Genomic DNA, 18,447 nt, shown 5'->3' with positions numbered 1-18,447 from the left:
AAAATACATATGGCCTATAAATTACCAAATTATTACCCGTAATAAACATAAGATATGTAGTCGATATTCATTACACACGGATTCTCATTATTTGTGAAGTTGCCTATTTGTTAAAATTCATTGGTAACCCCAGTGCTTTCACAGTCATTTGTGAACACATACAGAGCCGCAAAAATTTGGCCTGCCTGACATTCACATACCCTGTTAGAGCTGAACAAGGAAACACTGTTTTCTTGTTTCAGCTCTCATACAATAAACAAATGTCTCATTTGTAGTCTATTAAGTGCCACATTTTTTGCATTTTTGTGCTACTGGTTGGTGATTTTGCTGTTTAGAATGCCCCCCCACTCCCAGAAATGTTGTCGAGTTCCTAAGCACAGAAGGCTGCATGCACTGAGCCTTAGAAAGAAAACACGTGTGAGATAAGCTTTGCTCAAGCTTGAGCTACAGTGCTCTTGGCCATGAGCTCAATGTTAATGAATCAACAGTATGTATTAAATAAGGTGTCTTTAACCTGAAACACACATAAAACAAGATTATGTATTGATTGGTGGATGAGACCATTGTGACCAGAGGCTTGCAGGAAACTAACCTTACTGTGCTTCCTGCTAGGAGCAATTTGTTCAGTGTTTTCTAATCCAGTGTTTCTGGTTACTTTACAGAACATAACTACTGCAAACAATGAGAATGGATAGGGTGTGTGTGTGTGTGTGTGTGTGTGTGTGTGTGTGTGTGTGTGTGTGTGTGTGTGTATGCATGCTTCTTAAAGCTTCAAAGGCTAGAGATGTTTATCAACCTATCACTGTCTAATTTCAGAATGAAACTTTCTATAACATGTGTGTGTGTATAGCTCCGGATGCATTTATGGGAACATAGAACTTACAGGTTTGCAGTGGTGGATTGTTACATAAATCTCACTCACAATCCAACCTATCCAAGCTGAAAACAAAATAATAAAGCATTTTGGCACTGGAATTCATATCTTACACTTGTAAAGTCTTCTTTTTCTCTGTAAAGTCCCCTCACATTTGTTGTTTAATTCTCACGTACCAGAGTTGCCAGTACATACTAAAGTTTGAGAACCATAAAGTCTAAAACAGTGATTCCCAAACCTAAGGACACATAAGAATCATTTGGGAAGATCCATGATGATATGTTTTCCATTGACCCACCTCAGTGGTTGCTCTGGATCAGAACCACCTGCAGTGCTGTCTGGGCATTCGTACTGTCCAGGCAGGAGAGCTTCATTGAGAAGACACATATGCAGGAACCACCATTTGTTTTGGGTTGTTTTCGTGTATGGGGCAATGCCCTCAATGGTTGTGAGATAAATGGAAGCCACCAAGTGTGTTAAATGAAAAACCTTTGAAGATACATTCTATAGCAATTTCTGCCAAAATATGTGTTGGCACAGAGTTTGCCACCACCTGCAGTTTTTAGAACTAAACATTCATTACTATAAAGAAGTGGTTGCTCCCAAATTCAAATGCCTCCTCAGAATCTTGTTTGAATGTGGAGAAACAGACACCTCAAACTCAAAAAAAAAAAAAAAAGTGTAAAACAGAGCTTACGATCTTTCCCTTAAACCTTGTCTGATCACATCTTAAATAACAACAGTTCAAACACTCAATGACCCAGGGCAAAAACTGCGTGGTTACTTTTGGCTTTTTGTTTTCTCACACATCATAGGTATGCAAAGAGAAAAATCTAACACCTTTCCTCCATCTACAGTGCTATTCTCTGGTACAATCAGTACTGGATTTTTGCATTACTTGAAACGGTCTCCCAACTCTTATAAAGTACGGTATGCATAGTCTCCTCACTCCTTTCCACCCCTGCTCCTGAAGAAGCATTCCCTAACCCAGGAGCAGTTGCAATCCAATTAAAGGAAGTCAGATTGCATCCCACCATTTCTTAAAACTCCTCAGTGTCTTCTCATCTCATTTCAGAGTAAAAAATCAAAGGTCTTACAACATTGCCATGAAGCCCATACTCTTCCCCTCCCCATCCTACTTGATTCTCTCCTCTCTTCCTACTCCCCACTTACTCACCATACTTCCGCTACCCTAGGTTTGCTGCTGTTTTCTGAACACACCTGGTAAGATCACCTGTCTCAAAACTTGGCAGTTTCTGTTTCCTCTGCCTGAAAGATATGTTCCACAGTTTTTAGTACCAAAGCTCCCTTTGCAACACCCTCTGCCTCAAGGTATAATGATATTGCCCTTTTCCTTTGGTTTTGCTCTATAAAATACTGACTTCTAACACAGCACTCGGCTACATTGATCTCAGCTCAAAGTAACTTTCAGCAAATGATAAGGTTCTACATCTACAATGATACACTCCATACTAGCCACGGGAGGCTATTAAGCAGTTAAAATGCAGCCAGAGAGACTGAGAAAGTAAACTTAAAAAAAGAAAAATAGAGATGGGGTCTCACTATGTTGCCCAGCCCGGTCTCAAACTCCTAGGCTCAAATGATGCCCCCGCCTTGGCTTCTCAAAAGTGCTGGGATTACAGGTGTAAGCCACTGCACCCAGCTGTAATTTAATCCTATTTTAGTTAAATTTTTAAATTTAAGTTTAAATTTTTAAAATGCAGTAATTTTGTTTTGTAATTAATTTTAATTAAATTAGAATTTAAATAGGCACTGGCTAGTGGCTACCATGTTAGACAGCACAGTTCATCTAGAATCTATTTTGTGTGTGTGTGTTTGATGTGGAACAGATCAATACTCCTTTTACTGACATTTAAGTACAATTTCCAGCAGCACTACTGGTTGAAAAGACCATCTTTCCTTCATTACATATCAATGCCACCTTGGCCATAAATCAATTATCCATATATGAGTGAGTCTGTTTATAAATTCTCTATTCTGTTTTTACTGGCTTATCTATCTTTGTGACAATTATATACAGCTTTACATAGCTATCCGTATAATGCCTGTATCTATCTAGTAGAGTTGAATCCTTCAAATTTGTTCTTCAAGATTGACTTGGTTCTTCTTGCCTCTTCGTATTTACTCATGAATTTTAGAATATGCTTGTTGATTTTCACCAAAATAATCACACCAACCTATAAATAAACACCCTGCTTGAGTTTTAATTTAGGTTTGCACTGAATCAGTATCTAGTTTGGAAGAACTGATATTATACAATATTGAGTCTTCTAATCAATGAACTTTTTTTTGTTTTTTTGTTTTTTGTTTTTTGTTTTTTGGTTTTTTTTGAGATTGAGTCTCAAAAAAACTGTCGCCAGGCTGGAGTGCAGTAGCACAATCCCGGCTCAATGCAACCTCCACCTGCTGGGTTCAAGCAATTCTCCTGCCTCAGCCTCCTGAGTAGCTGGGATTACAAGCGCGTGCCACACCCAGCTAATTTTTGTATCTTTAGTAGAGACGAGATTTTGCCATGTTGGCCAGGATGGTCTCCACCTGCCTTGGCCTCCCAAAGTGCTGGGATTACAGGCATGATCAATGAACATTTTATATTCCTCCATTTATTTAGGATATTAGTTTCATCTAAAGGGCATTTTATACTTATCTGTGTAGAAACCTTGTACAACTTTCATTAGATTTACTACCATGTGTTTGAGATACTTTGTGCTATTGAAAATATGATCTCCTAAAAGTTTATTTTCTAATTGTTATTGTTGATATACAAAAATAAAATTAATTTTATTGTTCAATGGCAATCCTAATCTTAATAGTTTATCTGTAAATTGTTTAGAGTATTTTAATACACAATCTGATTATCTATGAATAATGAGAATCTGAGTCTTTTTTTCCCCCAATATTTATGTTTTTCATTTCTTTCTCTTCCTTTATTTCACTGTCTAGGACCTCCAATACAATGGTGACGAGAATGGTATTAAAGGTGGTAACAGGAAAAGCTTTCAAATTCCACTGTAAACTAATATATGCTATAAGGTTTTCTGGTCTTTATTAAAATAAGGAAACTTCCTTCTATTGGTAATTTGTTGAGTGTTTTAAATTATGGACGAATATTGCATTTAATCAAACACATTTCCCATGTTTATTAATTTCTATGTAAATTCATGTAAGTAAAGAATTCCAGAAGATGTAAACTTTATGTTTACATACATTTAAAAAGTAAATATTCTGCAAAGTTTTACATGTATCAATCTTCTCCCAGAAATAATCTATCCTTTTTGTTTGGGGACATAATTGGAAACATTTATTATTAGATGTTTTACACAGATGCCACATGCATTAAAAAAGATATTTAAAGTCATTACCATTTAACTATTTTTTTAAGATTTATGTTCGGTTTTTCTAAGGAACAATACACATTTTAATCAAGTTGCAAATTAGGTCAACATTCTGCTGATTTCATTTTAATTTTGCATATTTAAAACATGCATGCAAATTTAACTATAAAATAGAAGCTCATTAACTCACCGGTCATATTGCAATATAGAAGAAATGGTTCCAGGGGACCACTTCCATCTGAATCTATATAGTAAAACCCTGAAGTATTTCCTCTGTGCTTATAGGCTTCACATGACTGCTCATAGATAGCTTTAAAAAAAAAACATCATTAATGGAATAGCATTAAATGAATCTCAACTTTTATCTTGGACATGAAATACTGCAAGTCTTGAAATTTAATATGTACACTACTGACCAGGGGAAAAGGCAAAACTTACTTTAAAACAAAACTCATTCTTTTTTAAAATTAATATGGATGAAAGTGATTTGATAGAAAAAATGAGATTGATTTCGTGACTTTTTTTAATCACTAAATGAAAATGAAATCACTTGGTCAAAACCAAAATTTAGCCACTTTGACATTCTGAAGAACAAGGAAAGAGAAGGTAGGTGTTTAAATGTTATAGCCTTGTAAGTATAACGTCGTAACTTATCTTGCGGCACATATTTTGGAATTTCTAATTCTAGTAGCACCTTGTAATAACCTAATGTCTGAAGCACAACAGTGTAACTTCCTTAAATAATCTGCTGTTAGCCAATAATTATACAATAGAAACATTTTAAATCATAACTATACTCCGTTCTCATAGAAAATTAACTATAGACAAAATATTTTTTCATAAAACAAATGTGGTTCACAAAGCTCCTCATCAATAATTTCTAGAGTAATTTACAAAAGAAACTCCCACCAATGCCGTAACGAGAATTCAAGATAATTAAAATTCAAAGCAGAAGAAATACTTGTATGAACTATGCCCTCAAGTGGTTTCAATGTGTTTAGATCCATAATCGGATGTTTGGATGTTTTTAATTATATAATCCTAAATTTGCTATGTACAAAGTTTCATATCAACACTTGTGTATAATGCACACCTCTCATTGAACACTTGGCCAATTATACCAATAGCTTCTGTTAAGCATTTTATTCTGTGAAACGAGAAATAAACAATCCCCTGAATATTTGCCCCTGAATCTATTTTAGTTTTGAAAATTATGTTAATGAGTGTTTAGACAACGTGAAATACTATGGCTAATTTGTTCTATGTTACCAAAATTTCAAGTAATCATGTAAATTTACTTCCACCCTTCTCCACAGTATGATGGTTTTATTTTGTTCCTATTATATATCATGCTGATAGAGATATAAGCATGGTTCATTTTCCAGTCACATTTGCATTTTGTGCACGGATGTGGGTATGTAAAAATGACTAGTTTATACATTTCAATGTACACACACATATGTTCATAAAGTCCTTGAAAGAGTTTGGCAGAATATCCTAACTTTGTGGTGGGACTGGTTGTGGAAAAGGATTGGATAAGAATACTTGGAAGGACTTCTGAATTACGTGTATGGCTTGACTTTTTATAGCATGACTGTTGATTTATGTGTATGGCTTGACTTTTTATAACATGACTGTTTACTGATTATTTCCTAATAAGGCTTCGTAGCAAACTCCATCTCCTGCCCTCCGCTATTGCCAAGACTGTTGTTCTGGCTCCATTTCTCAGAATAGTTACGGGCAAAAACCCTTCTACTCTATTAGAGCCGTTTTCTCAAGAACCTAATAAGTTAAACTCAATTATTGGATCAAATTGTGGGTCACAGATGAAAGTAACTCTATTTATTATCTGATTTTTGTCTTCAGAGTTGTTTGGTTTATATTTAGATTCAGTCATTGATAACAATTAAAATGAATAGTCAATGAAAACACTGAATAGCTTTCTGTTTTGAGTTAGTTACTACATGGGGATAATGGAGGATATAAAGAATTAAAATATACTGTCCCTCCACTAGCTGGGTGTCCGGGGTCAAATAACTTGGCATGTGGGTACAGGTGAGGTGTGGCTTTATTACCAGCTAATATTCTTCATAAAAATCTTATGAGGCACCTCAATATACACAATTCATGCCCAGGAATGACTCCGGCAATAGTGGTAGAGCTGGGAGATTCTCTTGGTGATGTCCTCCCCAGCACTGAATCAGGGCTTCTGAGGGTCCTCTGTGCAGGCCCCCAGAGCTGGGAGCCCAGGATTCCAATCTCATCTCTGGCAGGAGTACAGTGTAATAGACAAAGGGTTGTGAGACTGATGGCTTTGTACCTAACACCCATGTCTTAAATCAAGGATATAGGAGGTAGTATTAGTTCAGTTGCTCAGAAATGTCAGTAATAATCAGAAAAAAATGGCAGAAAAATGGGCATTTTGGTCTTCCCATTTGTACCCCGGAACAATTGGACAATGAAATAACATGAGCCTCACAACACATGTAAGCCATTTCATCAGAAAAAAAAATTCAGGATTCGTAATACAGGAAAAAAGGGATATTGGTAGTTATCCCAGGCTCTAGAAGATGATGTCACATGTTCACATCCTCACTCTGCCTCAACTCTTTTAAGTAGCCTTGAACAAGTAGATTAATATCTATTTCTTTATAAGTAAGTTGCCTATAATAGTATTCACCTACTAGGATGACCATCAGAATTAAACGAGCTAGGACATATAAAATATTAGATCGGTACCTGGCATTTAGAAAGCATTGAATAACATTAACTATCTACCACCAAAATTTAATCACTATCTACCACCCTTTTCCTTATCATCCTCATTAAATAGGGTTGCAAGATAATATAAGGATTATCTGTGCAATAGACTGAGGGTTTGTGTCCTCTCAAAACACATATGTTGGAACTTAGTCCCCAGTATGGTGGTATTTGGAGGTGGGGCCTTAGTGAAGTGATTAGGCCATGAGAGTGAAGCCCCCATTAGTGGGATTTAGTGCTCTTGTAAAAGATTTCCCAGAGAGATCCCTCAGCCCTTCCACCATGTGAGGACACAGTGAGAAGATGGAAGTCTATGAACCAGGAAGCACACCCTCACCTAATCTGCTGGCATCTTGATCTTGAACTTCTCAGCCTCCAGAATGGTGAGAAATACATTTCTGCAGTTTGTAAATAACCTAGGCTATGGCATTATGTTACAGCTCTCCAAATAGACCATGACATCTAGTCCCTATTGGATATCTGAATCTTCATGCCACAAACCACCCCACCCCAGTCCAACCAGGGTTGTTTCTGAGAATCTCTTTGTTTAATTGCATGAACAATAAGAATTTGGTAACTGAGCATGTTTCCACTTGTACTGTGCCTTCTAGAAAGTTTAGTGTCAAAATCCTGGCCCAATTCAAGTAACAGAGCAAGATAACAAAATTCACCTTCTGCATTTTATTTGTTTTCGATCCTTAGCTACCTTTCATCTTCTATATATTTTCCCTTTGCCAGATATCCTCCTCTTTTCTCACCTGTTTCATATTATGTACTTCTATAGGCTATCTTGACTACTTTATGAAATGAGATGTGGATTAACAACTGGATGCTGAGTTTGCACAGAACAGACATATATACACACAGGAATGAAAAAGGAAATGGGACAAAGAAACCATCACAGGGGCAATAAAAAGCAGATGTGTTCCGCTTACAGTTATGGCAAGTAGCTCCTCTGTAACCAGTGTTGGTACAGTTACAATGAAAGGCGCTCCAGGACTGGGAACATTCCCCACCGTGCTCACAGTAGTTGGGTGAACACCTAAAAAAGGTGCAGATACAATCACCGGTTTCCATTTTTAGATATCTTAAAGTATTGACCATTTATACATGGTCACGAGAAAGACGGATTTCAACTATAACATAATGACTAATGATGCTTCAGTCTGTTGTTAAATCACTTTAATCACAAAACTAAACCTTAGATCAATACATTCATCAGATTTCAGCCAATTCTCAGATAGTTGTGACTGCTTAATTTTCAACATGTCTCACTGTATCAGAGCCCTTCATTTTCCCTAAGTGACATAACATGGATTCAATATGTTGGCAGAAATATCCATGGCATACATGAAATAACATTTTATCACACTGAATTGCTACATTGTTCGAACACTGAAAGGAAAAGGAATAAAGATAGAAGAAAAGATAAAAGGAAGACAGAGGAATATCTTTCTTCACTTGAGGTATACTTCTAGGAATGTAGGAGAATACACAGTATAGACTCACAAATTTCAAGCAGTGTGTCTGGGTGCTCTAAGGTGCAAAATAGAACTTATAGGGACTCCCAGGATAATTTAAGTCTTCAAGAGAAATATCTGTCATACTCAGCACCTATCAAACACTGTGTGACTTACTAACTAGCCTGAGGTAATTTAGTTTCAACATTAGATCATTATATATTCCCTTTAATCACATCCTATCCTTGAGGAGCAGGGTTTTAGTAATTGATTATTTATTTATTTATTTATTTATTTATTTATTTATTTGGACAGAGTCTCCCTCAGTCACCCAGGCTGGAATACAGTGGCGCCATCTCTGCTCACTGCAAGCTCCGCTCCCGGGTTCACGGCATTCTCCTGCCTCAGCCTCCCGAGTAGCTGGGACTACAGGCACCTGCCACCACGGCCGGCTAATTTTTTTGTATTTCTATTAGAGACGGGGTTTCACCGTGTTAGCCAGGATGGTCTCGATCTCCTGACCTCGTGATCCGCCCGCCCCGGACTCCCACAGTGCTGGGATTCTAGGCATGAGCCACCGCGCCCGGCCGTAACTGATGTTTTAAAAAGCAAGTACGACGTGAAATCAACATTGAACAAAAATATGAGGCTACTGGAGTCTCATCTGTTTTTTGTTGTTGTTGCTGTTTTGGTTGTTGTTGTTGTTTTTTTTTTTTTTTTTTTGAGACAGAGTCTCACTGTTGCCCAGGCTGGGGTGCAGTGGCACCATCTCGGCTCACTGCAAGCTCCGCCTCCTGGGTTCGAGCAGGGGTTCTGCCTCCTGTATCCTCCTGCCTTAGCCTCTGGAGTAGCTGGGATTACAGGCTTTCGCCTCCGCGCCCGGCACTGGAATCAGATCTGATTTCAAGTCTTGAGAAACGGTGGTGTGTTCAACAGGCACACATGTCCACATACTAAGTAATTGTGTTTAATTAAAAATAATTATTTTCCAAATCATGCATATTACTTTTTTCAAAAGATTCCTAGGTTGTTATGGCATATTTGTTAGTTTTTTTGGACCCAAACCACTTTTTAAGGTTAGGGATATATTTCTAGTGTTAGGAATGTCTTTTGGCCTAGGGGCATGGTGAAAATTACCGAGACACATAGGGCACCATAGATGAAAAAGTTTGGAATGTTTTGTTATTGACTAAAATAGCCCTAATCAGATTTGTGATGACTTTTAGGATTTAGAATGAAAGGTACATTGAGATCAAGACTTTAAATGCCCTCATTCATTACAGATTAACAACTAAATAAACTACAAAACCTACAAGAACATACTTGTGATGGGGTTTTTACCGTCTCCTTTATTAAAACTAAGGAGGAGAACTTCCTGTTTTGCTTACAGAATTTTTCCAGTTTTAACTGAAAAGGGTATTATGGATTTTTTTTTTCCTGATTATAAGGACTAAAATGGCACTAACATTCCCCTCAGCTTAATCACAATTTGGATAGGTTTCTTGCTGACTATAGGCACTTGACCTCCCTTATCTTAGAGCCTTTACTTTAGAAAACTTTCCATGATCAATTCTTTCTTTGTCCCTTTCAGATATAAATCTTCTCCCAGCCTCTTGCCTGTTTTACAACCCGGGAATGTCTTTCAAGGACCTGGGAGCCACCCCTTTGAAATGGAAGCATTAAGAAAGATACAGCCCCTATTTCCCAGTCTCTGGGGAGGTAGGAACCTAACTTCTTTAAGCACCAATAAGCAAACACAGATGGCCTCATCTCACTGACACTGCTAGCCAGTTGTAAGGAAATAAATACTTATTAAGTTATTTGTAGCTAAACCACTTTTAAAATCGAAGTGTTAGGTCTATCTTTCAGCTTAGACGTGCGGTAAAAAGTTACTGAGACAGCTAGAGCACCATGAGCAAACAGTTCGGGAACTTGATCAAATAGCCCTGATCAAATTATTGATCCCTTTTAGGATTCAGAATGAAACATACCAAGAGACTAAGGCTTTAAATGCCTCATTTTAAAAAAAATCTACCAAAAAATCCCAGCTTTAAAAAAAACTACAAAACTCGCCAAGAATATATTCATAATAGGGTTTCTGCCGTCTCCTTTATTTTTATTTTTATTTCTTTGAGACAGAGTATCGCTCTGTTGCCCAGGCTGTAGTGCAGTGGCGCCTTCTCGGCTCATTGCAAGCTCCGCCTCCTGGGTTCACGCCATTCTTCTGCCTCAGCCTCCAGCGCCTGCCACTATGCCCAGCTAATTTTTTGTATTTTTTAGTAGAGACAGGGTTTCACCATGTTAGCCAGGATGGTCTCGATCTCCTGACCTCGTGATCCGCCCACCTCGGCCTCCCAAAGTGCTGGGATCACAGGTTTGCCATCTCCTTTATTAAAACAAAGGATGGAAACTTCATGTTTTGCTTACAGAATTTTTTCCAATTTTTAACTAAAAACAATATTGTGTATTTTTCCTGGTTACAAAAAAGAGATGTCCACTGTACAGAAATTAAACAATCCAGGAAAAAATAAAAAAGAAATGTCACTGGCATCTCACTGCGTATGAACAACCACTACAAACTTACAGATCTGTGTGTATGTCCATAAATATAATCATAAGGAAATGCTACTTTACAATCTGCTTTTTAAGAAACCAAAAATTAATAATGACCATCTCTTCATATCCATTAAGTTTATACATATTTAGCATTTTTATAGATTCACAGGAATTCATTCTAAAATGTATCATGATTAATTTTAAGATTTCAAATCAACGACAATGTGTAAAAACAGGGAGACTTTAAAATATTAAAACAATAACAATTCTAGTTGGTAATCAAACCAGAAATGACATTATTCAGAAAAGGCTTTTATTTCCCCCTATGGAGTATATTTATGTCTTTTTTTTTTTTTAACTCTTAAGTTCAGGGGTAACTTATGTGCAGGTTTGTTACCAGGTAAACTTGTGTCATGAGGGTTTGTTGTACAGATTATTTCATCACCCAGATATAAAGCTTAGTACCCATTAGTTATTTTTCCTGATCCCCTCCCTTCCCTCCTTCCACCCTCCAACTTCCAACAGGTCCCAGTATGTGTTGTTCCCTTCTTTGGGTCTATGTGTTCTCATCATTTAGCTCCCACTTATAAGTAAGAACACGTTGTATTCACTGCATTAGTATTCACAATGGCAGACACGGAATCAACCTAAATGCCCATCAGTGATAAACCAGATAAAGAAAATGTGGTACACAGACACCATGGAATACTATGCAGTCATAAAAACAGAATGAGATCACATCTTTTGCAGGAACATAGATGGAGCTGGAGTCCACTATCCTTAGCAAACTAATGCAGGAACAGAAAACCAAAGGTTATTCTGTAGCAAACCTCAAACCATGTTTTAAAAGGAGTTCAATATTAAGTGGCTTTGCCTAAAATCCAAAAGAATGACTCTTAAATGGCTGTGATACATATGCTATTTCTATTTGATCTGCTTCAAAAAGACCAACCTAGTCCATTTTTCTTGATTCTTGTTAGACCAGATTTTTCATAATTTTAATTCAAATGTGAAAGATTAAATTGTGACTTTTATTTAAAGTCACTATACTATCGTAATGTTTACTACTGGTAATCTATGGCAATTTATGTTCTATAGTATTCATTCTCACCAAATGTTCTAAACTGTTGTATTTTACACTTTCCTCCTCCCTATTCATTACAATACAAGATAAGACAATTATTAACCCATTTTCTCTAGCCACTAAAGCTTTTCCTCAGACACTGCCATCATTTCCATTGCTTGTGAACTTGAACAAATGCTTACATCAACATACCCAAACCTAAAGTGATAGTAAGATTTTGATTTCTCCTGATTCCCTGTCCATTACAATATAAATTTCAAAAGCTTTCATACAATGTAAAGATTTGCTGGAATTAATATTGAAGTAAGCTCTATACAACATTATCACATTTAGGGAAATAAACCTAAGTGCAGGTGACTGCTAGGATAATGGTGACCACCACCATTCAAATCTTACATTCTTTCTCAAAACTTTGATATTGACAAGAACCAAGCTCCTCATGTCCCTAGCGCTCGCCTCCAAAAGGGCCATTCCTGCAGTATTAGAGGAGGCAGAATAACACCATGATCTTCAAATCAACTGGAATAAACCCCGTATGTCAGCATAAGGAACAAAGGGCAGGCTTGGGGGCTCCATGGAGAAGAGGGGAGGGAAGGTAGGCAGGTAGAAACTCCACCAGAAACGAGGAGGAAAACAACGGGCCTGTGGAGGATGGTGCCGTGGAGGCTGGAGGCCAGAGCCCGAGGGCTGGGTAACAGAAGTGGACTGGAAGGACAGGTGATGGAGGTACAGAGGCTGGAGGCAAGGAAGCCAGGAGTTGGGTACTGGGCTTGCTAAGGTCACAAGGTGTACATTGTCACTCAACAGCCTCTTAGTTCCTGTCAGGGGTCTCTCTGCAGCCCAGGTGTGCTTTGATACCAAATGATATACTTAACAATTTCCTTTAATAAGTGTTTTACGCCCAAGCAACTTCGTAAGAATTTTTGTCTTAGTAGCCATCACTCCTGCCCCAGTCCCACTCACATTTCGGCCCCAGATGTGGGGACCTGGACAGCAGCTGCCTTTTCAGTTCTGTACTCACCCCTCAGCCATCTGTCTCCGAAGTCTCTGGACTGAGGGCCACCCTGCTGCATGTCCACAGAGGACAAGGGGAGGGCTTCTAAGTGTGTGTGTGTGTGTGTGTGTGTGTGTGTTTGTGTGTGTGTGTGTGTAGGGAGTGACTCTGTGTAAGGAAGATGTGAACATAAGACATGTGGGAATGACTCATAAGTGTAGAAGTGTAAAACAATGGTTGTGTTCGTGTGAGTGTGCATGAGTAAAGATTAATATGTGAGTTGTATAAACGTGTGTAAGGATGGTGTGTGAATGTGTAAGGAGCTTTGGACTATGTGAAAGAGCATATGAGTGTCCACGTGAGAAACGGTGTGCAAAAGTCACATTGGTGCATGTGTATAGTGTGTGTGAATAGCCATGTGGTATAAACGTGAACACGTGTGTGCATTTGTATTTACACCTTTATGTTTAGGTTTGAGCCAACTTAAAGTCAATTATAGTTTTTTAAAAACCTGCCTTGTTTTAAGTTCCTGTCAGATTGTTAATGTTTTTAACGTTACTGCCTGTTTGTTTGTTTGTTTTTGTTTTTGGAGACGGAGTTTCACTCATGTTGCTGAGGCTGGAGTGCAATGGCAAAATCTTGGCTCACTGCAACCTTCGTCTCCTGGGTTCAGGCGATTCTCCTGCCTCAGCCTCCCAAGGAGCTGGGATTATAGGCGTGCACCACCACACTCGACTTTGTTATTTTATTTTATTTTTTTGTATTATTAGTAGAGACGGGGTTTCGCCATGTTAGCCAGGCTGGTCTTGAACTCCTGACCTCAGGTGATCCACCCGTCTTGGCCTCCCAAAGTGCTGGGATTACAGGTGTGAGCCACCATGTCTGGCTGGCTGTTACTGCCTGTTTTTAATTACAGTTTATTGAACCATCAAATGATACATTTATTATGCATGGATTAAATATTAACCACCCCAAACGTTAACTTGCACCCAGAGGTGCTGCATGGCATGGCAGGCAAACATTTCAGGGAGACGTCCCTAGATCCACGGTGCTTGGGCTAGAGGCTGGGCTCTGCCTTTTCTTAGCCATGTCATTTTAGCCAACTTATTCTCTCTGTGCATCTGTTTCCATATTTATAGGAAACAAACACTATTAAGAACAGGTTCTAAGAGATTTTGTGAGGCTTGATTTAAATGCTCATTCATGTTAAGTGCTTAGCATAAGGCATGGTACACAGACCTTTTTCTAAAAGGCTCCATTTAATTCTTGGGATGCCATCCATCTTGGGATGCCATGTCAGTAAGTATAGCATATAAGACCAAACTAAATATATATCTTCTTCTGAGTGTAAGACAACAGGTTTAGAGATACACCTGGAAATTTAAAAAGTATGCAAATGTTACTTTGATTTTTGCTATATTTTTAAGATAGTTAGGGTTACTGTTAGCCTAAAGTGTCTTTTAAAAAGAAAATGTATAGTCAAGGTCTACCCATAATTTACTATTTCTGAAAAGCATTTTTAAGGTATAGCACTAAAGTGATATATTCTCCAAATGTGCTGATGGTCCTCTATTTTACAGAAAGTATGTACCTTCAGAAAGCAGGCAACCGGGAGTCCTTGTGTGAAATGGCAGCTCCAGAACATGTCCACATAGGGCAAAGGGTAGATATACTTGTACCAAATGAATGTTCTGCAATCCAAGATAATCAACATGCACTACCACCCACAGTGTGCATGACTGAGCCTCTCCCTGCCAGTTTCCCCGATGGCTGCTCCTCATCAGGGGTTGGGGAGTCCCTGCCTCTGTGAGCAAGCCTTATATTGAGAAGCCAGGCCCGGAAAGCCTCTCTGTGTGCCCTCCCCCAAATCAGGTTTTAGGTTCCAGAGCTGTTAAGGTTGTAACTATGGACAAGTTTGCAACAAATGGACCCAGAAGTCATTCAATCCCCAAATCAAGCCAGTTGAGGTTTAATGTCTAAATTCTCTCTTTTCATATCATCTTTCATTATAGAAAGAATTGTTTTCTCTGCAAATTGTTTTAAATAAATAAATGAGTATTTGTGGGGAGGAAATTATGTCCTTCTACTCCTATTGCTGAATATGGTGATTATTACTGTTTTCTGGACATCATGAAGTATCTATCAGTGTTCAAAACAGGATTGACAAATATTACTGAGTGGTCTGCTGGATACAAATAGAAGAGTCTTTTTGTTGACAAAATGTCTCATAAAAGTAAAAAGTTACTTTTGATGCTCCTAATTTATGTATTTATTCAAAATACATATTGAACATTACTACAGGGTAGAGGCTAATTTGGTCACACTGTTTTAAAAATTGTTTAATCTGAAATGGTTATGACATTCCATTAAACTCAATAATTAAAATTAACAGCCTTGATATTAAAGCATGACTGGCAAGATGACTTAGCTATAGTTGCTCATGCCTAACCACAGGTTTCAATTATTACTACTAATTATTATTTTTGGCTGGGCGCAGTGGCTCACACCTGTAATTCCAGCACTCAGGAAGGCTGAAGTGGGCATACAGCCTGAGCTCATGTGTTTGAGACCATCCTGGGCAACATGGCAAAACCCTGTCTCTACCAAAAAATACAGAAATTAGCTAGGCCTGGTGGTGTGTGCCTATAGTCCCAGCGACTCAGAAGGCTGAGATAGGAGGATGGCTTGAGCTAAGGAGGTGGAGGTTGCAGTAAGCTAAGATCGCACCACTGCCCTCTAGCCTGGGCAACAGAGCCAGATCTTGTCTCAAAAAATTTTATTTATTTATTTATTTATTTATTTATTTATTTATTTAAGACAGAGTCTTGCTCTGTCACCCAGGCTGCAGTGCAATGGCGTGAACTCGGCTCACTGCAACCTCCGCCTCCCTGGTTCAAGTGATTCTCCTGCCTCAGTCTCCCAAGCAGCTGGGATTACAGGCAACTGCCACCACACCCAGCTAATTTTTGTATTTTTAGTAGAGATGGGGTTTCACCAGGTTGGCCAGGCTGGTCTCGAACTCCTGATCTCAGGTGATGCACCTGCCTTGGCCTCCCAAAGTGCTTGGATTACAGGCATGAGCCACCGAGCCCAGCCAAAAATATATATTATTTTTAAGGTTATTTGTCCTCCACAATTAACTCTCAAGTCCTGCCTTGTCACGTCCTGTACTGATGCTCTTGTTGAAACTCTTTGATCATCCTTATACCTTGATCAATACTACAATCCCAAGCTTCTCTAGAGAAGTTTGTTTTCATTTTCCCTGCAGAGAAGATGGTAATGGGTTGTTAAAGAGGAACATTAGGTGAAGTGAAACCAGTTGAATTCCCCTGCCTTGGAAAATATTCCGCTGTCAGGGTAGCAAATGCCAGTTTGATAACTAACCACATAGTCTCAAATGTATTGGCACCTGATGATCAATTTTACTGTGCAAGTGCCTTAATATATTGTTTAATGACATATTTTTTAACACATCTATACTTCTCTAAAATTACAGCAGCATCAACAGTATCTTTCGAGAACTGGTAGCATGTATACATATGTAGCCATACATAACATGGCCAAGTCTTCTAAATTCTGTCATTTAAAACATGACATTTAAACAAAGTGTGCATTTTTTCTTATTTGTAATGTAAATACACTCCATTTCCTGTGGAACAGATAAGAATGGGGAAGAGGAGAGAATAATTGTTCATCTTATACATAAATTTTAATCCAATGCCAAAGTTTGAAAGGAGGTCGAAATGAAGTGAGACTGCCCTTACCTGTCTGAGATGCCACACGAGTCTATCTGAAGGTCACTGAAGTTCCCAAGGGACCCCTGCTGAACTGAAATCAGATCTACCACTCTGCCACCGATAGAAATGAGCCTCATACATCCCTGAAATCCACCAAGTGGACTTTTACATTTGGATCCAAAGCTTTTGTCAGGACAACCTGATAAAAACAAAATAAAACCAGTACACATCATAAAGAATCAGAATTCAGTATCATGGACAACTTCATTTAAAAAATAAAAGAAAGAGGCATATGATTTTTTCTGTATTAAAGGAGGCAATAATGACTGCAGTCATTATTAGTTTGATCTAAATTACAAACTGAAATTCATACAAAGAATTTTTTATTTACATAGCATTCCCAGGAAGTCACTAGTATTATAATAATGTGCAAGGATATTAGCTTGATCTGGATTTGAAAAATATAAACATTAGCTCCAGAATCCTAAACATGCCAGCCAGGAATATTAAACTGTATATAACTTACTGATGGGAATTTAGTCTTTTGAATTGCACAATTAAGAACATAAAAGATGAAAGCATATACTATGTATAAGAAAAGATACATTAATAATGGTGAAATGTCTTTGTATTTATAAAGCTAACTCTTTGGAAAATGGGTTCTCTTGGCTTGGAATAAAATTACCAACTGTTTATCTAATTAATTATTGCATTTTCCTATATATAAAGGAACCATATACACAAGGATTTTAGTAAGTCTTGATGGTTTAATATCAAAAATATTTCACAGTTTGATTTTATTCTTTGCCTCATAAAAGAATGTTTCATTTACATTGATTTTTTCTAACATTTATATAAGGGTTGTTTATAATTATTTAAATAATAAATATAATATTAACCATTATTGTCTGTGGTCTAATGGCATTCTAAATGTTTCTCTATCCAAGTGGAATAATAAGTTTATGGAGTATGAATACATGTATTACATTTTTTCAATTTTTAATTTGTATGGATACATGGTAGGTGTATATACGGGTACATGAGATGTTTTGAAACAGGCATGCAATGTGAAATAGTTACATCATGGAGAATGGGGTATTCATCCTCTCAAGCATTTATCCTTTGTTTTATAAACAATTCAATTAAACTATTTTATTATTTTAAAATGCACATTTATTAACGACTATAGTTACCCTATTGTGCTATCAAATAGTAGGTCTTATTGATTCTTTCTAATGGTATTTTATACCCATTAACAATCCCCTACTTCTCCCCAAACTCCACTACCCTTCCCAGCCTCTTGCAACAATATGGATGGAACTGGAGGTCATTATGTTAAGTGAAATAAGCAAGGCACAGAAAAACAAACATTATGTGTTCTCACTTATTTGTGGGACCTAAAAATCAAAACAAATGAACCCATGGACATAGAGACTAGATGGGTGGTTATTTTTTAATTAATCTTTATTTGCCATGATAATCATCAAACACTATCACAATTTCAAAGAATAAGAAGTGAGTCAGCGACTTCTTAATTCCTGTACAAACCACACTAGTTTTCTACTTGTGAATTTCCACTATAATTAAATTGTTTGACTGATAATATTCTTCCTTAATGCTTTGTTTTCC

At 37.6% G+C, this 18,447-nt stretch overlaps 1 protein-coding gene across 4 annotated transcripts in view; it reads right to left on the bottom strand.

The window, feature by feature from the left end:
• Positions 1–18,447, bottom strand: part of CNTNAP4 (contactin associated protein family member 4) — a 990,511-nt gene that overhangs the window by 77,998 nt on the left and 894,066 nt on the right. For all 4 annotated transcript variants that reach the window (XM_050772661.1, XM_050772659.1, XM_050772660.1 and 1 more), the window contains 3 exons: positions 16,846–17,017; positions 7,923–8,029; positions 4,418–4,537 (listed from right to left, as the gene is read on the bottom strand). In XM_050772661.1, the coding sequence (XP_050628618.1) occupies positions 4,418–4,537; positions 7,923–8,029; positions 16,846–17,017 (399 nt within the window). The remainder of the gene's footprint in view (positions 1–4,417; positions 4,538–7,922; positions 8,030–16,845; positions 17,018–18,447) is intronic.

This window comes from Macaca thibetana, chromosome 20, assembly GCF_024542745.1.
Source record: "Macaca thibetana thibetana isolate TM-01 chromosome 20, ASM2454274v1, whole genome shotgun sequence".
NCBI classification, from domain to species: domain Eukaryota; kingdom Metazoa; phylum Chordata; class Mammalia; order Primates; family Cercopithecidae; genus Macaca; species Macaca thibetana.
The sequence above is the reverse complement of the archived record's forward strand: the minus strand, read 5'-3'. Positions and strand labels throughout refer to the sequence as shown.